This window comes from Piliocolobus tephrosceles, chromosome 2 (genome assembly GCF_002776525.5).
Source record: "Piliocolobus tephrosceles isolate RC106 chromosome 2, ASM277652v3, whole genome shotgun sequence".
In the NCBI taxonomy this organism is placed as follows: domain Eukaryota; kingdom Metazoa; phylum Chordata; class Mammalia; order Primates; family Cercopithecidae; genus Piliocolobus; species Piliocolobus tephrosceles.
Window position 1 is genome coordinate 25,769,299 of NC_045435.1, and position 23,955 is coordinate 25,793,253.

Genomic DNA, 23,955 nt, shown 5'->3' on the forward strand with positions numbered 1-23,955 from the left:
ATTGCATTGGGAGTTATACCTGATGTAAATGACGAGTTGATGGGTGCTGACGAGTTGATGGGTGCAGCACACCAACATGGCACAAGTATACATATGTAACAAACCTGCACGCTATGCACATGTACCCTAGAACTTAAAGTATAATAAAAAACAAAAAAAGAAAAGAAAAGAAACCAGTGAGTCACCCGTCTAACAGCCAAGGAAAGGAGAACTTCAGTCCTACAACCACGAAGGACCAGATTCTGACAAACACCACAAGGAACTTTGAAGTGGATTCTTCTGGAGAGTCTCCAGAGGAGAGCATAACCTGGCCAATATCTTGCTTCGGGTCTGTGAGACCGTGAGGAGAAAGCCCTGTTGCGACTGCCTGCATTTTGGATCCATAGAATGACATGGTTTTAAACTGCTCGATGTGTAGTCATTTTTATGCAGCAATAGAAAATGGACACACCTGAAAACCATCTTTATTATGAAGCAGAGAGTATAAAGGAAGATGAGGAGAGAGTTCTGTAGGAAAATGCACACAGCTCATAACTTAAAAAGGGTGATTCTGTATCAGCAGGCCTAGTATAATACTGAGAAGAAAATAGTATGTTTTTAGTAAGATATTAAAAACAACATTCCAAATAGGAGTTATTGAATTACCCTGCTATTTCACATTTTCTCTTCTCCAAATATGCAAACTCTAGTCTTCAGAGCTAATTAGAAAATGAATAATCAGACAGTAACCAAAACAGAATCTATGCAAAACAAAATTTAACACAAACTTGTATATTAACTAAGCACTTATTTCATTCATGACAGAAAAGGAATGTAATTAATTAAAAAGAGACAAAGAACCTGTGTCTTCCAAGAATTACTCAAAGAAATGCAGAAACAATTTAAAATAAATACTTAGGCAGGCATAGTCTAAATGAAATTATATACAATGAAATCTCTCTTTTAAAAACTAAAAAAGGGGTACAAAAGCTAAAAGATAAAGAATTTCATATTAGAGCTTAACAAGAAAACAACAAAAAAACAAAAAACTTAGATTATATTTTAGAAATAAGAAATACATAATGATTGCAATTTTAAAAGTTGGAGACATGGTATATTGTCATTGAGAAATATACAATATGAAATAAAAATGACTGAAATTATTATAGAGAAGTTGATGAATGTGAAATTGAGACTAAGGAAAGCCAATATGACTAACGTATTTGAAGAAATGAGAAAGTAAAACAGAAAAAAAAAATCAAAGATAAAAGTTATTGAAGTAAAGCAAATTAAAGCATAGATGTGGCAGATTTAAGTGGCTCATTGCGTCCTAGAAATATTACATACAGGATGATCATAACCAAGATATAACTAAGCAAAGTTACTTGAAAGAAAGGACTACATGCATATTCATAAGGTAAAAGAACATCCCAACCAAGAAAAAATTAAATTTTTTGTAAGTTTTAGACTTCACTATAATACCATTCAATACCAAGACAATAGAACATTTTTACCAAGTTCTGAAAGGAAAAAAAAAAGAGGTGTGAGAGTAATTTAAGACCTGGCCTCTCCTCCTGTTCGATGGACATTGTCACGTACACAAGGCTAGAACCAGCTCAGCCTGAGAAGTAATCCACGCTTGGGTTTCACTTTAGAAATGAACATTAGCTTAAGATATTTTAAACGTTTCACATTATGGAAACTCAGTTGGAATATAGAAGATAAAACAGAATGTCTTTTTTAAACCTACCATTTAATCAAAACATATGGAGCAATGGAAAGCGTGATGCTTAATAATAATTAAATGAGACTCTGCATAAAGTAGCTAATTAGTGCCAGGTGCAGGAAACATTAAGAGCTCTCAGGAGGGAGATGATTACCTCAGGTCATGGGCTAACAGCTTGTCCAAAGAAAAGGGATGCAAGAAATAAAAGTCTAGGTCTCCTTTCAAGGTACACTTAGAACATCTTTTGCAAAAAGTGCATCCAAACATGAAAAGGTTCATACACAATACCTTTTAAGCTTTCTGATTTTAAAAAAACTGTGATAGTTCCAATATCAAATTATGTACAGCATATTATATTTTCCAAATTTCAAGTTCGGGTGGGAGATGGGGGCATCAAAATATCTGTTACATTATTCTTTAAGTAACGTCAGATTTCCAGTTCATCTTGAATGAATTTTCCAATCACAAACCTTTTTTTTTTTTTTTGACTTCTTGGTGGTCTCAGAGTAAACTGCTTTCAAACATGCGTTAACAAAACTTTGCTTCAACTCATAAAATGGAACTTTCTAAAATGCCATATTTAATTACTGTGGTTAAGCCATTGAAACATTAAAAAAAAAAAAGTCCCTATAGATTTCTGTCTAGAGTAGTGGCTGCTGCTTTTAAAAAATAATTTTTAAATGGTGAATTTTGCCAAAAAACATGTGTACTTCTTATTACTTCTAAATTCTTGTGTGGCCAATTCCATTCTTCCATCAAAAGGAAACATGCTTTTGGGTCACTAAGTTAGAAAATACTTAGAAGTTTCCATCAAGTTGTGTATTGTCAGTTTGTTTTTGCTATTTTAAACAAGTTTCACGTGAAGTACTCGGCTTTCAGTTTCATCCTCCAGGAAATCAGCATCCAGCATATGGTACACAAGTTACCAAACGGGGCAGGACAGCCTCCTAAGCACGGCAGCTGGTAGATTTGACAGTTCCTCTCCAAATTACTCGTCATGTTTTGAGTTGCTGCTAGGAAAAAATGTGTTGCCCATCTCCAAAATAGATGTTCTTTTTTATTTTTAAGCTCGGGAGAGGCTTCCAATAAAAAAATAAGACAGATGGGTATAGGAAGCAAGATATTTATCCCTATTTAGACCATTTTCTTCCGTCAGTTTCCTCATCAGAAGAGTTTTCCAAATAAACAAATGAATATTTCAGCATTCATAGTTAACTACGTCCTACGATGTACTCTTCTTTTCATATAAAGAATGCCTTTGGAGTAGTAAAACGTCGAAACCAAGAAAGGGCTTCTGGAGTTTTAATTATTAAAGTGATAGTTGCCCAGATTTTGTGGCAGCCGGCAAATATGAACATTAGATTAAAGAGCTCTTTTGGACCCATTGGTGACATTGCAGATGCGCAAGTGAAATCCGTAAAATGCTTTCCTCAACTGGCAAGTATATGAACGTCTGCTTTCAGTAATACCTCCCACACTGGGGCATCCTCTAAGTTCACCTAGAGGAAAACTCTAAATACAGGCCGGAGGTGTTTATTCCAACTGCAATTGCATAGAGTTGCAAATTCTTTAATGCAAATGCATCGCATAAGAGTCATCCACCTAGACAAAATTCTCAGTTTGGGGGTTTGTAATGACTTCTAAAGGGGGCTTTCTACACAGACCATCAAGAAGTTTCATCCAGTGAGTAATGTGGTGATGGTTCCTGAATCTCTAAGTATTCCAGAATCTGCAATGATTTCTAATTTTCATTCAAAAAGTCTAGACAGAAACTACGCTGTGAATTTTCTCTAAATGTTATACACTTGGTACTTATTTCTTCACCTAATTTATATTGGAACTAAAAGCTGGTTTTTCTCCCCTTTCTGTGGTCTCTACCTTGCAGAGTACCCTTTATGCTATTGCTAAGAGCTTTAAAGTTGAAAAACATGCTTTTTAGTGCATTAACAAACATAAATAATAATGTAGGTTTTCTACAACTTTAATATGTAATCATTATTTTACTTGACTTATACTTTTTGATCATACAATGAATGTTCAGATATCTATGTTCTTGAATTAAAATTGATGTAAGAAGTAGATACAAAAAAATGAGGTTAATTGCCTTATTATGTCTCTTTTTTGGTAATCCAATTAAAGCATATCGAACACTCAGTTTTTAAAATTAATAGTAGTTGTCAAGTTTAAAGTATAGTTCTTCATATTTCTGAACACTGTCATAAGTCATTTGAGATAGATTTATGAAATGACAGACTTCCCCAGAATAAAATACAATGTGTCAAGAAGCTATTCTTTAGTTCCAGTCCAATGGGGATTTAAGAAGTCATTTCAAACAGGAATAAAAAATGGAAATAACTTTTGAAACATCTTGCAGATGACAGATACGTCTCAATACTCTGTGTATATCACATTTTGAAATCAATGTACTTTTTCCTATGTTTAAAGATTTTAAATATATTGGAAATTATTAACATGCTATTTATTCTATGTTCTGAAAATTTGTGAGATAATATAAATCAAGTGGTCATGGTATATTGGCATGAGATTTCTGTGTATAAAGATCTACAATTTAAATGTGATTGTTCCTTTTCATTTGAAAAGTCATTAGCTTATAAGTACAACTGCTGCCAATGCAAAACCAACCTGTATTTTCAAATACCTACTGTCATCCTTTCTATTGAGAAATGTTGTCAATCATTCATCTATTTTCATATCTCCTATAAATACTGCAATGCTTAATATCTTTAAAACACTTCTAAATAAGGTTGCAAAGTTTTTATATTCCATGGTCATCTGAAAAAGGGTCAGATCATTCTCAATCTTTCCACTTAATACATTTTATTATATATATAATCAATAACATTGTTATATATAATTTATATATAAATGTTTCCACCTATTTTATTTTACTTTATGTAATAACATGCTTTCTTATTTGATACATAAATGAGTGAATTTCTGAACCTGAAAACTAGCTCACACATGTTGAGAAAAAGAAATCTGACAGAGAGGTCATGTAGTCTACCATCAGCTCTTTCTTTGTCCATTGCTGCATCATCTTATTCTTTCTCATTCTTTTCTTAATTTTGTATGTAATTCAAAAGACACATAAAATTACCATTAATAGGAATCCTTACAAATACAAGAAAATAAGGCTTAAAAACGATTACAATATATTCTTCAATTTTCAAACTTCAGTTGTACAAACCACAACTGATTTCCTCATTGTTTCAAAAAACATCCCACAGCTTATGTTTCAATTAATTGTGAGCCATAGCTTTATTTCAAAAATATTAAAATGTGAAGTAATGTCTCAGAAACTAGGCATGCGATAGCTACCAACATTGGCAGACAAAATGCCTTTTACATATAAAATAAATCATAAACTCAGTCCCCTCCTGCAACAGCTTTGATAAGTCAGTATTATTCTCTCCATTTTATAGAGGAGGTCACTGAGGATAAGGGATATTAAATTACTAATCAAAAGGGAGTACTGCTCAGAAACACTAGATCAGAAAGTCAGATTGGGAAACCAAAGTATATTTACCGTATTTGCTGACAGTGTAAAAACGTACTGTGTAACAATAAAGTCCATGACTGTTTCAACCAAAGGGGGAAAAAATGTGTGAGTCTGAACCAACATATCTATCAAGTGTCAATAACATCAAGCCAGTACATTAAGAAAGCTTTTGAAGCTAGATGGACAATTTATAAAGCCCTCAAAATTGAATAAGTTGTTTTAAATATCTTTTGGTATATTGAAGAAGCAGTGTACTAAATTTGCTCACTCTTTCATCCATCCGTTTATGCATCCATCTATTCATTTGCATGTAACACAATTACCAAAATTTATCTAAACATAGTTATTGGTGGATTAAACTAAAGCTTAAAAGAGACGCAGAAAGCTTATTAAGTCAATGAATTGAAATATTTTATCTTCCAAATGTTTACAAATAATTACCACTTAAATATCTGCAAAAGCAAGCTGTCAACTTACTTTAATTTCACAAAGCCAAATGAAAAATAAGATATATTAAAACCACAAAGACTAACTTTTCATGCCAAAGAACACCGTTCCACTCTCCCTCCCCCACTTAGGGTAAGCATGTACTTAAAGCGTTTTACTTAATTTTGTTTAAATAGGCATGCAGGCAATACATATGCAGCAGTTAAAAATATCCCTAAAATACTGGGACTCTGCGTAACTTAAAAGAAATGTGTAAAGTCGTAGAACTTTTTAATTTAATTCATAACTTTTTATCTTAACATCAAACATAACTAATAATTGATTATTTTACACATACAAAAAAGGATAGTGATGCTTTCTTATTGTATCCTAATACAATATATTTTTCTCCTATAAGAAAAGCTAGCAGTTCTTAAACATAAATCATTCATTTATTCTCTTACATAAAAATTGTTACCTACTTATTGCTATGTAGCAAAAGTCACTACAAAATTGTTTATCAATGTGATTAAAAAAAAAAAAACAGGAGAAACTTTTAGAGCAGACAGTCTCAAGTATTATTTTAACATGGGTAAAATAAATACATTCCACTCTGTCAAATCTTACTATGCATGAGTTATGAAGCACTGTGCAAAGCCATGCTTAGTGGATAGAAGGATGGCTACTTACCAACAGGGCGAGCTGTAGACATTACAATGGTGTGGTGAGAACATAAAAAAGAAATTAAAAAAAAGAAAGAAAAATTATCAGAATGCATGATGTGTAATGTTACATTTAACTATGGACAATAGAGTGATTTCTGTTCTCACAATTCAAGTATGACCAAGATGTCTGCGTCTGATAAAATTGAGAGTTATAAATACAATTCTAGGAAAATAATTACTTTGACTCCGAGGACTGACTATAAGCAATTTGAGAGATATTTTAGGTAAAGTCTTATCATCATCACTTACTATAGTTATTATTTCAAAGATCTTGAGTTAAACAGCCTTGTGTTACCCCAAAGTTAAAAACCTGATGAATATCACTATTCAAGTCACAGACTAGCAAATGTCATGTCAATAAAAGAAGCCCTCGCTGTCTGATTTAAATAGCAATTGGATTTTAAGCATGGTTAGTCAGAACCATTACCAGGACTGCAGGAAAGCCTCTGACGCTGCTTTTCAGTCAGTAATAAGTGAAGATCACATCACTTTTCATCCATGGACAGGGTGGATGAAAATATAACAAATAGGTTGGAACATCCTTAGAGATTTCAACTCAGTAGCTCCCTAACTACTGTTAAGCTTTTTCCTTCTTTTGGCAGAGGGCAGGAAACAATGACTGACAAGTTGATTCTTGTTCACACTGAGAACGGCTTTCAAACTGCTGCTTCAACAAATTATCATTTTTTTATTATACCATAACTTTCAATCACTAAAATCAGTGGTAATAGGCTGCCCCTGTTATTAATGCAAAGAAATTGTAAGAGATACACATGGGCTTCATAAACCTTTCCTTAAAAAGAATAATACTCTATCAGTTTAGATGGTAAACCATTTTATGCAAAAGCAATAGACAAATATTGTAAAACACGTGATCCCGTTATCCAAATGAAGAAACAATATGCTGAGTAGTATAGGAAATTTCATGAAATCTGATATTAAAAACAGAATTTTTTCAACAGTGTTTCGCCCATATCTCGGTAGATACAGTTCTAGTGCTTATGTAATACGACTCCGGAATGTATCAATGGCTTTGTGTTGATGATGGCTCTCTGGGCAAGATAGGAACCACCATTGAATACGTGTTTACACATATTCACTTAGCAGATACATCATAATACTAGCTCTGTGCAATCCATAAACATAAAAACATAGTTGTCTCTATGAGAGCCATGGTTACAATATTATTCACAATTAAAGCAGGAACGATTCCGACAATAGGCAATAAGGCAATTGTAGCAGTGGTATGAAAAGCCTGGTGTAGTGGAACCCTAATGTGTCCTAACATATATGGTGTGTTTGCTATCGCTAGAGGAAAAAGGGAGTAAGTTACCCAATGTACCATAATTTCTTTCTTTTTGCAGGGGAGTGGGGAGCAGAATACAAGATTAACTATCAAAAAGAGATAACAGAGTAACAATGTGAAGTTGTGGCTTATTCTAACAGATGAAGTTTCTCTTAATTTTGCACTGGCAAAATGTCCAGTAGAAAAAGAACTTTTGTTCTTCATCTTTGAATTTGCACTTTTCAGCTTGCCATCTCAAGCTGAATTTCAAACATAATGTTTCCTTTAGAAATGAAAAGGCGTTTTGAGTATAGGATATTAACAAAAGAAAAAAAAGAAAGAAACTGTGGTGAGAAATCATGTTTTAAATAAATAAAATATATGTCTATCTTATTTTAGTAGAGAATAATTCCAAAACGTTAAGGCTTTATTGCTCTAGAAACAATATTACTTTTCCAATGAGATCTTCATGCAAAGCAAATTTAAAAATTTAAAAATGGGAAAAATGTGCTTGCAAATATGCAGTTTGTGTTGTCATTTTTAAGCCATTTAAAAAGTTTTCTTAGTAATAAATTATTTGATTAGAATGAAAAGTCTACTCAAGGAGGTCTGTTGTTGACTGGCTTTATTTCTTCCTCATTTTACATTTGCCAAGTCAGCAAAGGGAGCTTCTTGATGTTCAGCCTCACTTTATAGTTTTTTTTTTTTTTTTTAACCATATTTTTGAAATGGGAAACAACTGAGTAGATCTGTTTCACATTTTGACAATCAACTCCCTTATATTTTCCCCAATTGGCTAATGTGAATGTTACGATAAAGTTTTAGCAGAAACATCACAGTACGTTTTTTTGTCCTTGTTACATTAGCAACATTTTATCCTGAAAAAATCCAGCAGGTGGATGTTTTCAAAATCAGCAAATTAAACTAAACTGTGTCTCTGCATTAAATGGATGAAAATGGACATGGCCTCTTGGGTCAGTCGACCCTGTTCTAATAAAACAACCCAAAGAAAGGCTGCACATTTCATTTATGTGCATAGAAAAATTAGCAAAGGAAAAAAAATAAGTCATAGATAACAGTGTTGTCTTTTTTTCCTGTTGATCTCCTAGCATGAGAAAACCCAAATGCTTTTCCTAATGGTAAAAAATAAATGTTTTTAAACAGTATTTTACTCTATATTATATTGTGTTAAGGAGATCTTTTTAAACACAGTTTTTGAGGTTTCAGTCTTAGAGAGGTGATAAGTACATACCACAAAGAATAAACACTCTAATCCATCTACAGGATACAGATTAGGGGAGAGGCCATTTAAGGTTTGCTGATTAAAAAAAAAAAAAAAAAAAAACCCTATTGAAAACAAACAATGTTTTCTATTAGTTTGGTAAGTTAGCTTCAGACATCCCCCACATAAGGAGCATGCTTTGTTAAATGAAATGTTAAGCCTGAAACTTTCAGCAAATTATGAAAACAATTAGCTGGGAAAGGTCTTAAGGCAAATAGACCACTTCAAGTCTCACTCGTCCAAGCATTCCAGCGTAAAGGAAACCCTGCTGCTTCTACCAGCAAACAGCTCCTCACGTTTTCTCACCATTCGTTTAGTCAGCAAATAGTTTTCCAGTGGGACATTTATTGGCTGCTTGTTTATTATTGTTTTCCATTTACTTTAGAAAAAAAAGAAAAAGAAAACTTTGGGGATACTTTGGTCTAGTGAATTGTTTTTGCAATAAGCTGCCCAGCAAACATACGACAAATGTATGAGGTCATCCATGTAGAGTGTGGGTTAAATAAAGTGTGTTCATTGCCTTACAAAGGTTATCAGATTTTCATCCTACATAATCCATATATATATCTATATATTCAATTCATATATGATCATAGTCCTTTATGACCTGTTAAGTAATGAAGAGTGAAAATGTTTTTATGCAACCAGCTGTCAATTTTGTCTAAATATGTTTTGTATCTAAATTCACATTAGAATGTCTAGAGAAAAAAAAAAATGGATTCGGTGAAATAAGGATGGAGCAATTGAGTAGCATGAAAAGCACCAATATTTTTCCAGGAGTTTTTCATGATTTGAAGCCTAAATCATAAATCTGGCAAAAACCCTTTTTCTTACCACACAAAAAACTAACCTGAGAATCCCTGATACCTTTCCTGCAACTTCGAGCTTCTCGAAACCTTTTTCCTAACCTTCTGAAACCTTCTGGGAGCAAAGCTGCACAAGGGTCAGAGGTATGCCTAAGTGGGGTAAGATGTAACTGGGACTTGGAAGAAAGCAGGCAGCCAATCGCTTCACCACGAAGGATGAGAGAAGGAGGCACAGTTAGCAGTGGGAGAAAGGACGTGCCTGCCTACCTTTGTTGGATTTTCTATGAGTGTGAATGACGCCATGGGTAATGTCCATTTCAAGAGTAAGTGTAAGTGTCCACTTGGTACTGCTTGGTACCTTGGACTATATAATTTACCTCACGTGATCAACAAGTTCCAGTGAAAAGACGGTTCATTTATTCTAGTGCACTGTGAAGTTAAGTAATGCTTTCTTTCGCTTAGAAGCAATTCCAGTGAGTCTATAAATGAACATTATTCCATGACTGAGGAAGTGCATGACACCCAGAAAGTGCGAGTTATTACAAGAGCAGCACTGACTATTTCAATTATTTAAGGCCAATGAACTTCACAAATCAGTCTCTAAATCAGATTATCTCAAGGCTGGAGAGTGCCTCTGTGTTCATTTTCAGCTTTGGAAGCATTGCTAGTTTTTTTCAGATTGCTGTTTTGAATGCCGACATTAAAAACAACTTCAAAACAGTATGCTTCTAGTATAAAGTGACAAAGTGACAAACCAGTAAACAGAAAACATGAGAGTACCTTCGAAACTGATGACATTTAAAAGCAGTAAGTAGCTGAAAGCAACGGAAATGGAAAGAGAAGTATAGATCTTTTCTGTTTCTAAGATTTACTTTTAAGCCATATAAACTATTAACTTTAAACCATGGAAGCAATTTACTAAATAAGAATTAATCCTTTTAAATTATCATCACATGGAACCAAATAAAGAAAATAATTTTGTTTCAATTAATGATAGAGAGGACACAAAATCTAGGCATTTTAATACAACAAAAGAGCATAATTCATTATTTTGATTGTAAGTTCACTTACCAATTTAACCAAATACTAGTGTCCTGATTCAATTATCTTTGACATCTTAAACCTCTTACCTCGGACGGTGAGCGTAGCAGAGGCTTCCATTTTTCCAACCCGATTCTCAGCAATGCACATATAGGTGCCTTCATCTGTACTCATGGTCTTTTTAATTCTTAGTGTGTAATCATCTTTGATGTCATACCTGTGTAGAATATGAACTGGTTTTATTACATAGTATTTGCTATATGGATAATAACATGAAGTAGTCATCTTCCTTTTTCTTTTTAAACTGTATTTTACCTAAACACAAATACATACACACACAAATCAGCCATAAAGTGCAATTACTTAGATTAAATGTATTGCTAATAAAATCAATTTCATATCTGTTCTTCAGCTGCTTGTCAGTTACCTGTACTTCACATACGTATACAATTCTTTCCACTGCACAACTATCACAGGCATACTTAGCACTTTGACCTTTATTTGGTAGCTCCTGACTACTAAAGAAAATAGATACAATCTCAGTTTCTTGGTGAGTTATATTTCATTAGTTTGTCAGTCACACTGTGTTCAATAATATAATTTATTTTTAGGCACCTTGGATATCAGAGAGCTGAAATATGTTAAAGAACAAAATTTTTCTCTTATTTGTTGGCAAATCGACAAAATGGGCATTAGGTAAAAGAATTAAGGGTGCGTAATCAATTTTTAAATAAGGAATATTAACTCCTGAAACATCAGCATGCCTTGGAGTGATTTTTGGAAACGCATATATTCAGCTTGTTCACGTGCATTTATGGTTTTACCTCCACTTCATTAATGAAGCAGACTAACATAGTGGGTCAGAAAACATAACACCAAAAATTTGGGAGTACTTGCATGAGAATATATTCTTATTTAATTCTAAGAAATTATAATTACACAAACTAAATAATCCAGCTATCATTTTTTTCACATGTGACATTTCCTCCTGATATTTACCAGTGGTTTTTATTTCAAACACACATTTTGCAATAGTTTCTGGTTGGACGCCTTGCTTCTCTTCCTCATATATACCACAGTTAGATCCATGTTTCCAAAATATCATTTTAATTGGTCCTGTCTGCTCAAAACGAGCTGTGATTTCCTATTGTTTTCAGGACAAACACAAACATTCCAGGCTTGCATTTAAAACGACCATAACCAGATGTCTTCTACTTCTAGCTTTAGCTAGAAGAATAACCCAGCTTAACTTTATTAGAGGCTAAGGCATGAATTAATATAGTCCTCATTTATAGACCTCGGCATGACAAAAAGCACTGTCTATACACCAACCATGCCAACTAAACTTAACTACCCTTACTCTTCCATCCTTTAATTACCATGGTTACTTTTCTGTCTGCGTGCTTTGCCTTAAAATTCTGCTTATTAAATATGTCATAAGTGGTTAGGGAAAAAACTTATCCACTACTTTCTTATCCACTCCCTTCATTGTAAAGCCATCCATTACCATACTATAAAAATCTAATTACTCCCTTTTTGAAAACTTACTGCTGTAGCAATAATTCTGCGCTTAGTTACATTTTGTATTGTTATCTATTTTGATGAAGGCAGAGATCTTGTCTGCTTCACTTGCTGCAATATCCATACTCCAGATATAGAGTTTTTAATATCCAGCAGCATAATCAAATGGTTAAGCACAGGCTCAGGAGCACAATGGCCAGAGCTGTATTCACGGACTCGGCTTCTTCACATGCTTGCAAGGGTTGACAATATACTTACATTTTCTGGGTCTCTATTTCCTCATTAGCAAAATAAGTGCTAAAGATAACATCTATCTCATGGAGTGAGTGTGAGCTTTAAATAACATATAAAGCACTTAAAACAGGCACACAAAAAGCACAATACATGTTCGCTATTATTATTCCACCTACTAGGTGCTCAAGAAACACTAGTGGTGAATACATGATACATATCTTGTTTCCTGCTGATATAAAGGCCGACTGTGAATGGCTTCAAGACTCCAGATGGGCCGGGCGCGGTGGCTCAAGCCTGTAATCCCAGCACTTTGGGAGGCCGAGAAGGGCGGATCACGAGGTCAGGAGTTCGAGACCATCCTGGCTAACACGGTGAAACCCCGTCTCTACTAAAAAATACAAAAAAGCTAGCCGGGCGAGGTGGCTGGCGCCTGTAGTCTCAGCTACTCAGAAGGCTGAGGCAGGAGAAAGGCGTAAACCCGGGAGGCGGAGCTTGCAGTGAGCTGAGATCCGGCCACTGCACTCCAGCCCGAGGGACAGAGCGAGACTCCGTCTCAAAAAAAAAAAAAAAAAAAAAAAAAAAGACTCCAGATGACTTTACCCATGTATTTACAGTCAAGAGCAACACTAGGCTAAAATGCATACAAGAGTATAGTACAGTTAAACACTTTCTGCTTAACTTTGCCAGTGAAAATGTGAGAAAAACAATTATTTTGATAATGGCTTCAGAAAAGTTACTGGTGATGTATTTAATGTCTAATAAAAATAATCTTTTCTACAGTTAGCCTATGTACTGCATGACATGCTTAGCTGTAAGATAGAAACATTTAAACACTGTATTTTGCAGACATTTCCAATTCATCTAAAAAATTGAATTCTTGACTACTGTTTAGCTATTTATTCTTGTTGTGTGACTTTCAGAAGTCTCTACATTGTCCTATAGCTGAGCTTTTTCAAGAGCTAAAAGAGGGGAGATAAACTTAATGGTCTAAAAAGTTTTCTCTGGATCAATACATATGTGAAGCCATGATTCCAAGTCAATAAAAGATATCTACATTGTACATTATTTCTGATTTGTCATTGAGAAAAAAATTGTATGTTCCCTCAGTTAAAAAAAAAATGATTGCACACATTGTACAGAGTATCCTCAAACCCTTTTTCTGAATTAGAAATTGTCATTTTATAGATAAGAAAACTGACACTTAGGCAAATAAAATGACCTCCTCAAAGTCATGTTATTAATAAATAGAAAACCCAGAATTAAAACACTGACTCTGAATGTGTCCCTTTCTCATTCTGTGTGTACTTCTTCTCTGCAAGTAAATAGTTTAATTGTAAAATGCTAACTTAACACAGTAAGACACATAACTATCTAATGTGCAGAGAAAAATAATTTCATATTCAGCAAATATTTAGTTATAGCGTATGACAAAATTTTACTTCACTTTAGAGACATTCATACACAGAAGACAACATGGAAACTAAATAAAATGTAAAAGTGATCTCCTGCTTTCTGCTTTAGTTAAAAAAAAAAGTGTTTATTCTAATCACCAGAGAACCGCAAATCAAAACCACAATGAGATACCATCTCACACCAGTCAGAATGGCTACTATTAAAAAGTCAAAAAATAGCACATGCTGATGATGCTGTGGAAAAAAGAGAATGCTTACACACTGCTGGTGAGAATGGAAATTCGTTCAGACACTGGGGAAAGCAGTTTGGAGATTTCTCAAACAACTTGAAACAGAACTACCATTTGACTCACTAATCCAATTATCGTGTACATACCCAAAAGAAAATAAATAGTTTCACCAAAAAACCCCCACAAGCACTTGCATATTTATTGCAGCACTATTCATAATAGCAAAGATATGGAATCAACCTTGGTGCCCATCAACAGTGGACTGAATAAAGAAAATGTGGTGCACATATACCATGGAATACTACACAGCCATAAAAAAGAAGGAAATCGTGTTCTCACTTCTAAGTGGAAGCTGAAAATTGGGTACACATGGATGTAAAGATGGAAGAATAGACACCGGGGACTCCTAGAGGAAAGAGAGATGGAGGGGTCAAGGGCTGAAAAACTATCCACTGGGTAGTATGCTCTCTTCCTGGGTGATGGCACAATTTGTACCCCAAACCTCACTGTCACACAATATACCCATGTAACAAACCTGTACATGTACCTCCAAGTCTAAAATAAAGGTTGAAATTTTAAAAAAAATTAAAAGTATTTATTTAAAAATTACAAAATACATAATATTTGAACCCAAACTAAGTCTGAAATCTGACTTCCTGAGAATTTTTTTATCATTTTAAAGGAAGGTGAAAACAATAGGAATGAGATTTTGTTTGTTTGCTTTTTAATTAATGGTACGTTGATCGGGGATACAAGTAATTGTGCATTCTATGATTGCATATTACCTTCCTTGTGAAAAGTTAACATTAACTATTACTTGGGAAGAATAAAATGAATTAGTCTTAACAACTAATAAAAGAGATGACATTTCAAAGAGACGGTGCCATTAAAATCAAACAGCAAATCTATGTTTTTTCTACCTATAGAACAGGTTTTCAGATACAGATTGTAAAACTGTGGCCGAGGCCAATAGTCTGCTACATGGGCCAGGTTTGTTAGAAAACGTTAAGTGCGGAAGGTAACTAAATCCTTCCAGTGAGACAGGGATGTGTTGGAGTAAAAAGAAGTTTTGGGTAACAGTTTTTAACAGTCTTGCACATCACAGTGCCCACCATAGTTCATGGGAATTAGTAGATACTCTTTAACATTGCCGTCTTTTCATTTCCCTTGGTGATCACTGACGTTTGAAAAGATTATAAGACACATTCCGTTACTTTATTCAAGACATGCTGATGACACATCTATGCATTGCATCTAAATTTGGGGATACATGACGTGATAGGATTCAGAGCCTAGTGAAATGATGTCTGACTCCACATTGGGGTAGATCAGAACTACCTTGGAGGCTCTCTCCAGCTAACACACATTTCCTGGGGCCGTGTCTTGTCTTTCTGCAACTAAAAGTAAAAGCTACAATGCATGTCTTGCTATGTCCCATCACACTGGGATGTTGTAATTTAAAAACAAACAGGCTTCGAGTACTTAGTTATTGAAATGCTCACAATCTTTTAAATTCTCATTTCTCACTGAATCTTTGCCTGAGGAAAGATTGCAAATAATATCCACAGTTTATATGATGTATTTATATCAGAATACTTTGAATATATATAAAGGGATTAACTCGCTAGGCTAAATGAAACCTTTAAAAGTTCACTTTCTGCAACTGTCCATCAACACTTGAATCCTATCTGCAACATGCAACCAGTCAGTCCTCCAGCTTGCTCCTATGACAAGTGGTCTATTCTCTCTTTGAACATCTCTATTAGAAGATCTTCTATATATGATAACATAAAATATTTCTTCCCAAAGTTACTACTAACAGTACTACTCCTTGTGCCAAACAGAAAAGTACACTCTCTCCCCTACAAGAGAGCTTTTTCAATTTTGGGTTTCTTATGAATTATCTCATCTTCAGGTCAACTCTTCCTAGTAACAGCAACCATATACATATAATAATCCCCCTTTATTCAGATGGAATATGTTCCAAGACTCCTAGCAGATGCCTGAAACCACAGATGGTACTGAACTACAAATACACTACACGAGACCGTCAATCTGATAACCAAGAGGGCTCCTAAGTGACTAACTCGTAGGTAGTGTGCATAGCGTGGATACGCTGGACAAAGGGAGGATTTGTGTCTTGGTGGAATGAAGCAGGACAGGGCAAGCTTTCATCATGTTACTCAGAATGCTGTGCAGTTTACATCTGATGAATTGTTTATTTCTGGACATTTTCATTTAATATTTTTGAACCACAGTTGACCAAGGGTAACTGAAGCCACAAAGAGAGAGTACAAAACTGCCAATCAGAAGGGACGACTGTAACAGCAGTTATTTTACGTCAGGGCTTCAAAGGGAATTAAGAGCATCAGTACAGATTTACTGATTGATAATCATAAATCTGATTATGTCACTGAACTGTTCGAAGCTATCCAATGGCTTCTCATTCGGTCCCTCAGAATAAAACCTATTTATTTATGGTGTTTAAAGCTTTAGATAATCTGGTCCTTGCCTACCTCTCAAACTTCATGTTCACTCTGTTCCAGTCACATGGCTTTTCTTTTACTTGTTCAATGTAAGAAGCCAGTTCATCTGTGTCTTTGTAGTACTTTTGCAAATTCATGGAATGTTCTTCCTTTATGTTTTCCATGGCTGACTCTTTTTGACTTTCAGGATGGCCCAAATATCATTCACTTACACATGTCTTTCCTGCCTAAGAAATCTAGTTACTGTTCACCAATCCAGTTACTTTTGAAAAATTACTTTCTTTTTATTCTTTGCTTTCATATTTACTTTGTCACTTTCTAATACATTTTATTTTCTTCAAAGCACATATCTTTACTGCATCATTTGTTTCCTGATTTCTTGTCTTCTTTATTTCCAATAGCATGTATGTTCCATGGGAATGAGGACTGGTTCTCTCTTGTTTTAAACTATATACCCCAAGTCTAACCAAACAGTGCCTGAGATACTGGAGGTGTTCAATGAATGCTTATTGAAAAAATGATGATGCACCAACAAATGCTTGAAATTCTTTTCTACTTCCTTTATAGCATGGTTACCAGTGCAACAATTATATGAAGTACTGAAAGATTAACTAATTTGAATATAACAAGATATTATATAAAGCAGCATAGTAATGTTGTCTTTATATATCAGCAATTAGCTCTGAAATGTAAGTTAAATTCATATTGATGTGATACTGAAAATGTAAGAACTTGGAATATTTAATACATTAATGCTACTAGCTATATGGAGATAACTTGGCAATTTGAGTGGCAATCTACACATGTGGTTTACATATTATCATTAACAAATTTCTCTCTATAAATTAGTAACATGAATAATTAAATAATTTCTCTTTCTCCACCAAAATAAATGAAATAATTTTAGCAGAATATATAAAACAAATGTGAAGACTGAGAGAAAACAATGTAAGCTTTGTGTTTTGTTCCATGCTTTCAAATATATAAGCTCATTATTTTGGCAGAGCGGTTTCAAGTCACACGTCTTATGAAAATAAAATATAACAGTAAAAATATATTTGCATAGTATTCTCACAGTACTCTTTCATTTATCCTCATAACAATTCTGGTAGGTAAGGTGGGAAGCTATTATTTTCCCCATTTTAAAAATTAGAAAATGTACATAGATAAAATTCAACTTGAAAGCAAACTATATAGCTGTTCTTACACATTTATAAAATCTGGCATAGCACAAATTGGGATATTATGTTCAATTTTATTCCTCGTTTCTTAAGAAAGGAATTATGGCATGTGTAAAAATAATATTTTCAAAGAACCTTGTTAAAGTCTTGAAAAGCATGAAGATACGAGTGAGTGAACATGAAAATATTCAGCTAATCCAATATTATTAAGGGAGAACATATGGAGCCTAAATAAAGTACCTCTAGGATAATAGATAAAAATACTCTTTTATTATGCAATAATAAGAAAATAAGTGGAAATTGGTCATTTCAAGACACTAACAGATCATATATTCTGAGACGTAGTAAAGAATTTCAAAATTGTTGAGCCTAGTCTAATGTCCTAATTTTAATATTAGAAAAATAGTTCTTTCTTATCCAGTGCCCCGGAATTCATTGGTAGCAAAGGTTTAGACCGTATTGGAATCTAAGTCCCCTGGCGCAATCTTCATCAACCATATTACAAAGATTTTTACCCAGCTTTTCACCAAGGGACAATATAAGCACTCAATTTTTTAAAATCCTGATGTATGAATCCATACAAGGAAATTAAAGTAAACAGGAGATATATTACGAAAAGAACAGCTGCTTCTTAGAATTTTTTCTTAATGGGTTCAAATAATAAATGGTTGACATCACAGTTAAGCTTTTAATGGCTGTTGTTATTAGAATTCGGGTCTCATGGTCTGGGTACCGAAGTTTACCTTGGATTGTATAAATTTGTAGGGGTGTGTGTGTGTGTGTGTGTTGGCCTAGCAATATTTTAAAATTTTTTAAACAACTGACACAATTTAAAAAGTGGACATTTTTAACATACAAATTTGAATTTTCAAATCAAGATCTGTCTTACTCCAAAGTATGAGCTCTTTCTGCTTCCTCACACTGCTGACTCAACAAACCTAATACAACTGTACACCATAAAGACACTACTGTTCTTTATTTACAACATCACCAATCCACTATGCCAGTCGCTAGTCCTACAAAAATCCTGGAAGACTCAATCAAATTCTGATACTTTTATGAATATTTACATTAAGAAGTGTCTTAGGTCACAGGATACGCCTGTAATTGTGATTAGATTAACTCCTATCTGCAAAAGCTTGAGAAATATAAGCACTACTTTTAAAGAAATAATGTCTGACTGACTTCAAAATCTAGAATGCAAATAGTTGGTTATTTACTAATTTCACATGTAGGCAATCTGAAGCAAAACATGACAAAGTCTCTTTCCCAAAGTCATAGACAGAGGCAGTTAGAGTTGGGGAAAAAACTCTTGTGACTATCTACTACCAGCCTCTGCTTTCTCTAATGGGTCACAGTTTCCCTAAGCCAATAACGTGCTCCCTAAAACTACCAGGTTTCAAGGATTTTCCCAGGTCTAACAAATGTGGCTTTATTTCTTAGATTTCTTTCTAGATACATTGGTCCATATTTAATAGTAATCTCATTGTAACCATTACATTGGAAAATTGGGAAAACGTGCATTTCTCCCTTGAAAGCAAATATTGACAGAGTGATATGATACGTTACAAATAACATCTCCTTACATTTAAAGATATCTTTATAGTGTACAACAGGGCTTTATATATAATTGCACAGCAGTAAATAACTTAGAGAAAATGCTTGTTTCCAAATACAATTTTACATAAAATGCTGACATTGCTATCTCAAGTTACAAAATGACTGGAACTCTTTATAAGTACATTTATTTTTCTAACAAACAGCAGCATGCATTTTCTATTTGGATGTGTGTGTTTATTGCTTTGTGTGCATTTGCATTGGGCAAGTAGGTATTTATGTATTGGTGACTTTGTGTTCAGTTTCAAAACCTCCAGAAACTAACTTTATCAATATTTTTTCTCAATATTCCTCTAAAACCAACTGTAACACCGGGAGGTTCATAAATGTTTTTCCTGATGTATATATCCTTTAACATATAAATACCTTTGTATTCACATGTATATATCTTAACATATAAATACAAATACCTTTGATTGTTTAATAAGATTTGTATTTTGCTTTTGATTGCATTTAGCCTTCTTTTTTGAGAAGGAGTCTCCCTCTGTGGCCCAGGCTGGAGTGAGCCGCGCCATGTTGGCTCACTGCAAGCTCCGCCCCCCGGGTTCCCGCCATTCTCCTGCCTCAGTCTCCTTAGTAGCTGGGATTACAGGCCTGCGCCACCACACCCGGCTATTTTTTGTATTTTTAGTAGAGACGGAGTTTCTCCATATTGGTCAGGCTGGTCTCGAACTTCCGACCTCAGGTGATCCTCCTGCCCCGGCCTCCCAAAGTGCTGGGATTGCAGACATGAGCCGCGGCGCCCGGGCTTTTTTTTTTTTTTTTTTTTTTTTTTTTTTTTGCGGAGTCTGGCTCTGTGGCCCAGGCTGGAGTGAGCGGCGCCATCTTGGCTCCCTGCAAGCTCCGCCCCCCCCAGTTCCCGCCATTCTCCTAACTCCGCCTCCCGAGGAGCTGGGACCACAGGCGCCGCCACCACGCCCGGCTCATTTTTTGTATTTTTAGTAGAGACGGGATGGTCTCGATCTCCTGACCTCATGACCCGCCCACCTCGGCCTCCCAAGCATTTAGCCTTCTTTAAACAGTCTAGAATAAATTTTCAAGAAGTAGAGTTTATTTTGGTATGAAACCGCTACTTTGTAACATAGTATAATATTATGTTATATATGATCAACGGGCGGTTGATCATATGTAATGATCAATGTCAATATCGGGCGGTTGATCATATGTAATGATCAATGTCAATATAGAAGGTATCATTGGCTGTAATTAAAACCAAGAAAAAAAGAAACATAACAAAACACTACTGATGAGGAAATTCAAATAGAAATTTGGTGATTTCCATTTTGAAATCTGGCAGTCTTTGACTTAAATAAATGTAATCAGTGTTGCCAAGTTTGATTAATGAGAGTTGTACAATCGTGTGCTGACAGTCCCTACCATAGAGATACCTTATTTTTTCTGATATGAAACACTGCTAAAAAATGCAACCCAATCAGATTTGGCCCCTGGACAACATGTGCTATCATCACTGTACCGTGAACTGAGATTGATTGGTAACCAGCTGTGACAAAGTGGAGACGCAGCTCTGTGTTTTTGTATTTTGTTTTTTTTTTCTCAAGGAAGAAAAAAAGAAAACGAAAACTGTATTGTGTCAAAATCATTACCATCTGTTCAGCTGAATAATAAACAAAACAAAGTAAATTTATTTTAATACTTAAAACCCACAGTTTGCATGCATCATTCTGTTTGTGTGTGATCTTATATTTGAAGAATAATCTTAAAAGCGCTTCAAAAGAGAAATATTAAGTATGTTTTACAAAACAAAGTACAATACTCTAGAACCACTTCCAAATTTACATAAAAGAATCTGTGTTATTTTTTCCTCATAAACATACCTGCTTTCATACCTAGTGGAAAGATTTCCTATACAGCTAAATTTACTTGTAAAATATCAAACAGGAATTGAAAACTGGCAAAACTTTGTAACCACATTTTATTCATTACTCATACTTTGCAATTCTTGATGCACATTAAGCCTCAAGGGTAGGAACTTCTCATGATTTTCTAGCTTTTAAGAATATAATTCAGACAATTTAGGGATTCCCAAGCCTTCCACAATGACCATAGAATTTAGGAGGAGAAAACAAATTAAGAAATATAAATTAAAATTTTTATTACAAACTGGCATTTTATCATGCTTAGCTCAAGCCTGTGTATCTCATCACCTTGTTTGAGTTATGTGAGGACTCTATAAAACTTCCTGACTGGCCATTCGCATCTCAAAAGCACCTTTGTTTTTCATGGAAGGAAATTTATTTTCTCAACATGCTTAGTTTTCGAAATCACCTACTACTTCTTATTATAAGATTTCTGGCTCCAATTCTAGAACAAGTGTTTTGAATTAGCACTTAAAATTTTATTATGCATCTGCTGTGTTAATCGTTAAGTTGGCCAATAGTAAAAACTATGAAATGAACCAGGAAACAGTTAATGTCTATATGAGTAAATATTTCTTTCCCTTTAAGGAGACCTGAAAAGTTTGGTTTCAATTTTCGAAACACTTCCACTCAATTCAAATAGCTGAAGGTCAACCTATACCTTTCAGACTCTTTCAGAAAGTAAAGGTCTATATCTATAGGCATTCCATAGTTCCAAAGTCCAGACAATGTCACTGTGGAGCTTTCTATGACAATGTCACGCAGTGCATTGTCTTACTTTCAACAGAAGAATTTTTAGGATAAAATCACTTACTCATCTTATGGAACCCTGTACTGATTTTTTTATACACACCCACTAGTCAGTTCCCCTGTGCCATGTTATGGACATGGAGATCCGTCCATCTAGAACTTGCTGACAGTGTTATTCAATTACATTAAAACATGCATTTTAGTCACTCACAAGTTTACTCAAGGCACACTTCTATGGACTATAAACTTTCCTGCAGAAAGTTAAATCTTCTACCTCTTTCAATTTTGAGAGCTGAAAATAGGAAATGTTGCTCAATTTTTCTAAAATGATCTCTCCATTCACAATTTTTCAAGTAATATCTTTGCACAGGCAACACTTGAAACTGTTATTAAGAATCACATAAGCACTTATTGGCAATCTAATTCCATATGATGCTTTCTTAATCTTTAATATTTAAGGTGTATTCAAAGGCAAGCTCTTAAATCACCTTTCAGGCCTGAGACCCCAAAATGAACACAACAAGCCATTATTTGGTTGGTACAGACTGAGTCTTTGTTTTTAATCTGTAGACAACCATAGGTCACACTTTTCTTTCTGTCTACAATATAATGAGGCTAATGTTTACAGTTTGGGTGAAGTGAATATTTGCCAATTCTCTCAGGGATGAGGTTGCAAACAATTTCTGGGCAGGGCATCTTAGAGAAGTATGAGAGACAGATATCCTTTTAAGAAAATGAAAATTTTCACAGCATTCATTGTAAAATAAAAGAAATAAAAAACCCTGGGAGGTTACACTTCCAGGGAACTAGTAAGATGCAAGGTTATTCAAGTGTGCTTGCTGTTCTGTTCTGAAGACCTCGACAGAAAACCAAAATGAAACTTGAAATATGGTGGCCTCCTCATCTTGTCTTAATTAACCAAGCCAAACAATATTTTAGCCTCTCTTGACTTCCCATACTCTACCATGCTGCTTACCTTCATCCTCCAGTGACCACTGGCTCTCTCGTCTGCCTGACCCATCAGTGCAAAATCCCTATGCTAATCTCCTTTCACACAGCTGAGAGAGCAAGACATTTTCCAACTGAAAAACTAAGCAAAGACAAACAAACGAAAAAGATGTTGACCACAATTGGACAATCGTTGATTTAATGAAGTGCAGATTTCCGCTCATAAGGTAACTAGGCCAAAAAGACTAGGACTTGAACCGATGCCAAGGAATTTGGGTACTGACCACCTTGGAACTAGAGCCTCTCTCTGGAGTGTGGGCAATGAAACCAAACTTCAGCTGGGCTCTTTCAGAGGTCCAAGCATCCTGCTCACCCTAAACCAGAACTCCTTCCAAGTTTTAACCAGTGGAGCCTGTGGCTGTCTTCTGAGTGCCCGTCTCTCCCATCTTCCATTCCTATGGCAAACATGGGAGACTCCAGGGATTAATTCTCTTGGCAAATTTGTGGCCAGCTGTAAAATTCCCAGCCTATTGTTTTTGTTCATCACCCAAGTTTCCATCTTCTCCTGTCATCTTATTCTCTTGTTTTTCGTCTCCTCTGAAATGAGTTTCATCTCCTCTAATATAACCCCTCACAAAATTTTTGTGGCCATCTCCTAAGGATTTTTCACTGTGCTTTCTAAACTACCTATTTCCTGCTTTGTGAAGTGTCCTTTTCATCTGTCTTTCTCAGATATTTCTCCTCCATGCCTTAATGCAAATCTGGCTCTTTCCTGAGGGTTTGCCTTCTGGAGTAAAGGCAGAAGGAGAGGGAAAATGAAGACCACACCTCCAACCATTTCAAGCAATGACTCCGTGTCTGACACAGAGTAATTAGTCAATAAATATTACTTGAATGAGATACTTATTC

The 23,955-nt window shown here is 34.8% G+C and overlaps 1 protein-coding gene across 5 annotated transcripts in view; it reads right to left on the minus strand.

The window, feature by feature from the left end:
* The window catches only part of ROBO2 (roundabout guidance receptor 2), a 1,747,433-nt gene that overhangs the window by 114,554 nt on the left and 1,608,924 nt on the right, over window positions 1-23,955 (minus strand). For 3 of the 5 annotated variants that reach the window (XM_023184990.1, XM_023184988.1, XM_023184991.1), the window contains one exon: window positions 10,880-11,007. In XM_023184990.1, the coding sequence (XP_023040758.1) occupies window positions 10,880-11,007 (128 nt within the window). Of the gene's footprint in view, window positions 1-6,341; window positions 6,354-10,879; window positions 11,008-23,955 lie in introns of all 5 variants that reach the window. The other 2 variants (XM_023184989.1, XM_023184987.1) reach the window with 1 other exon arrangement.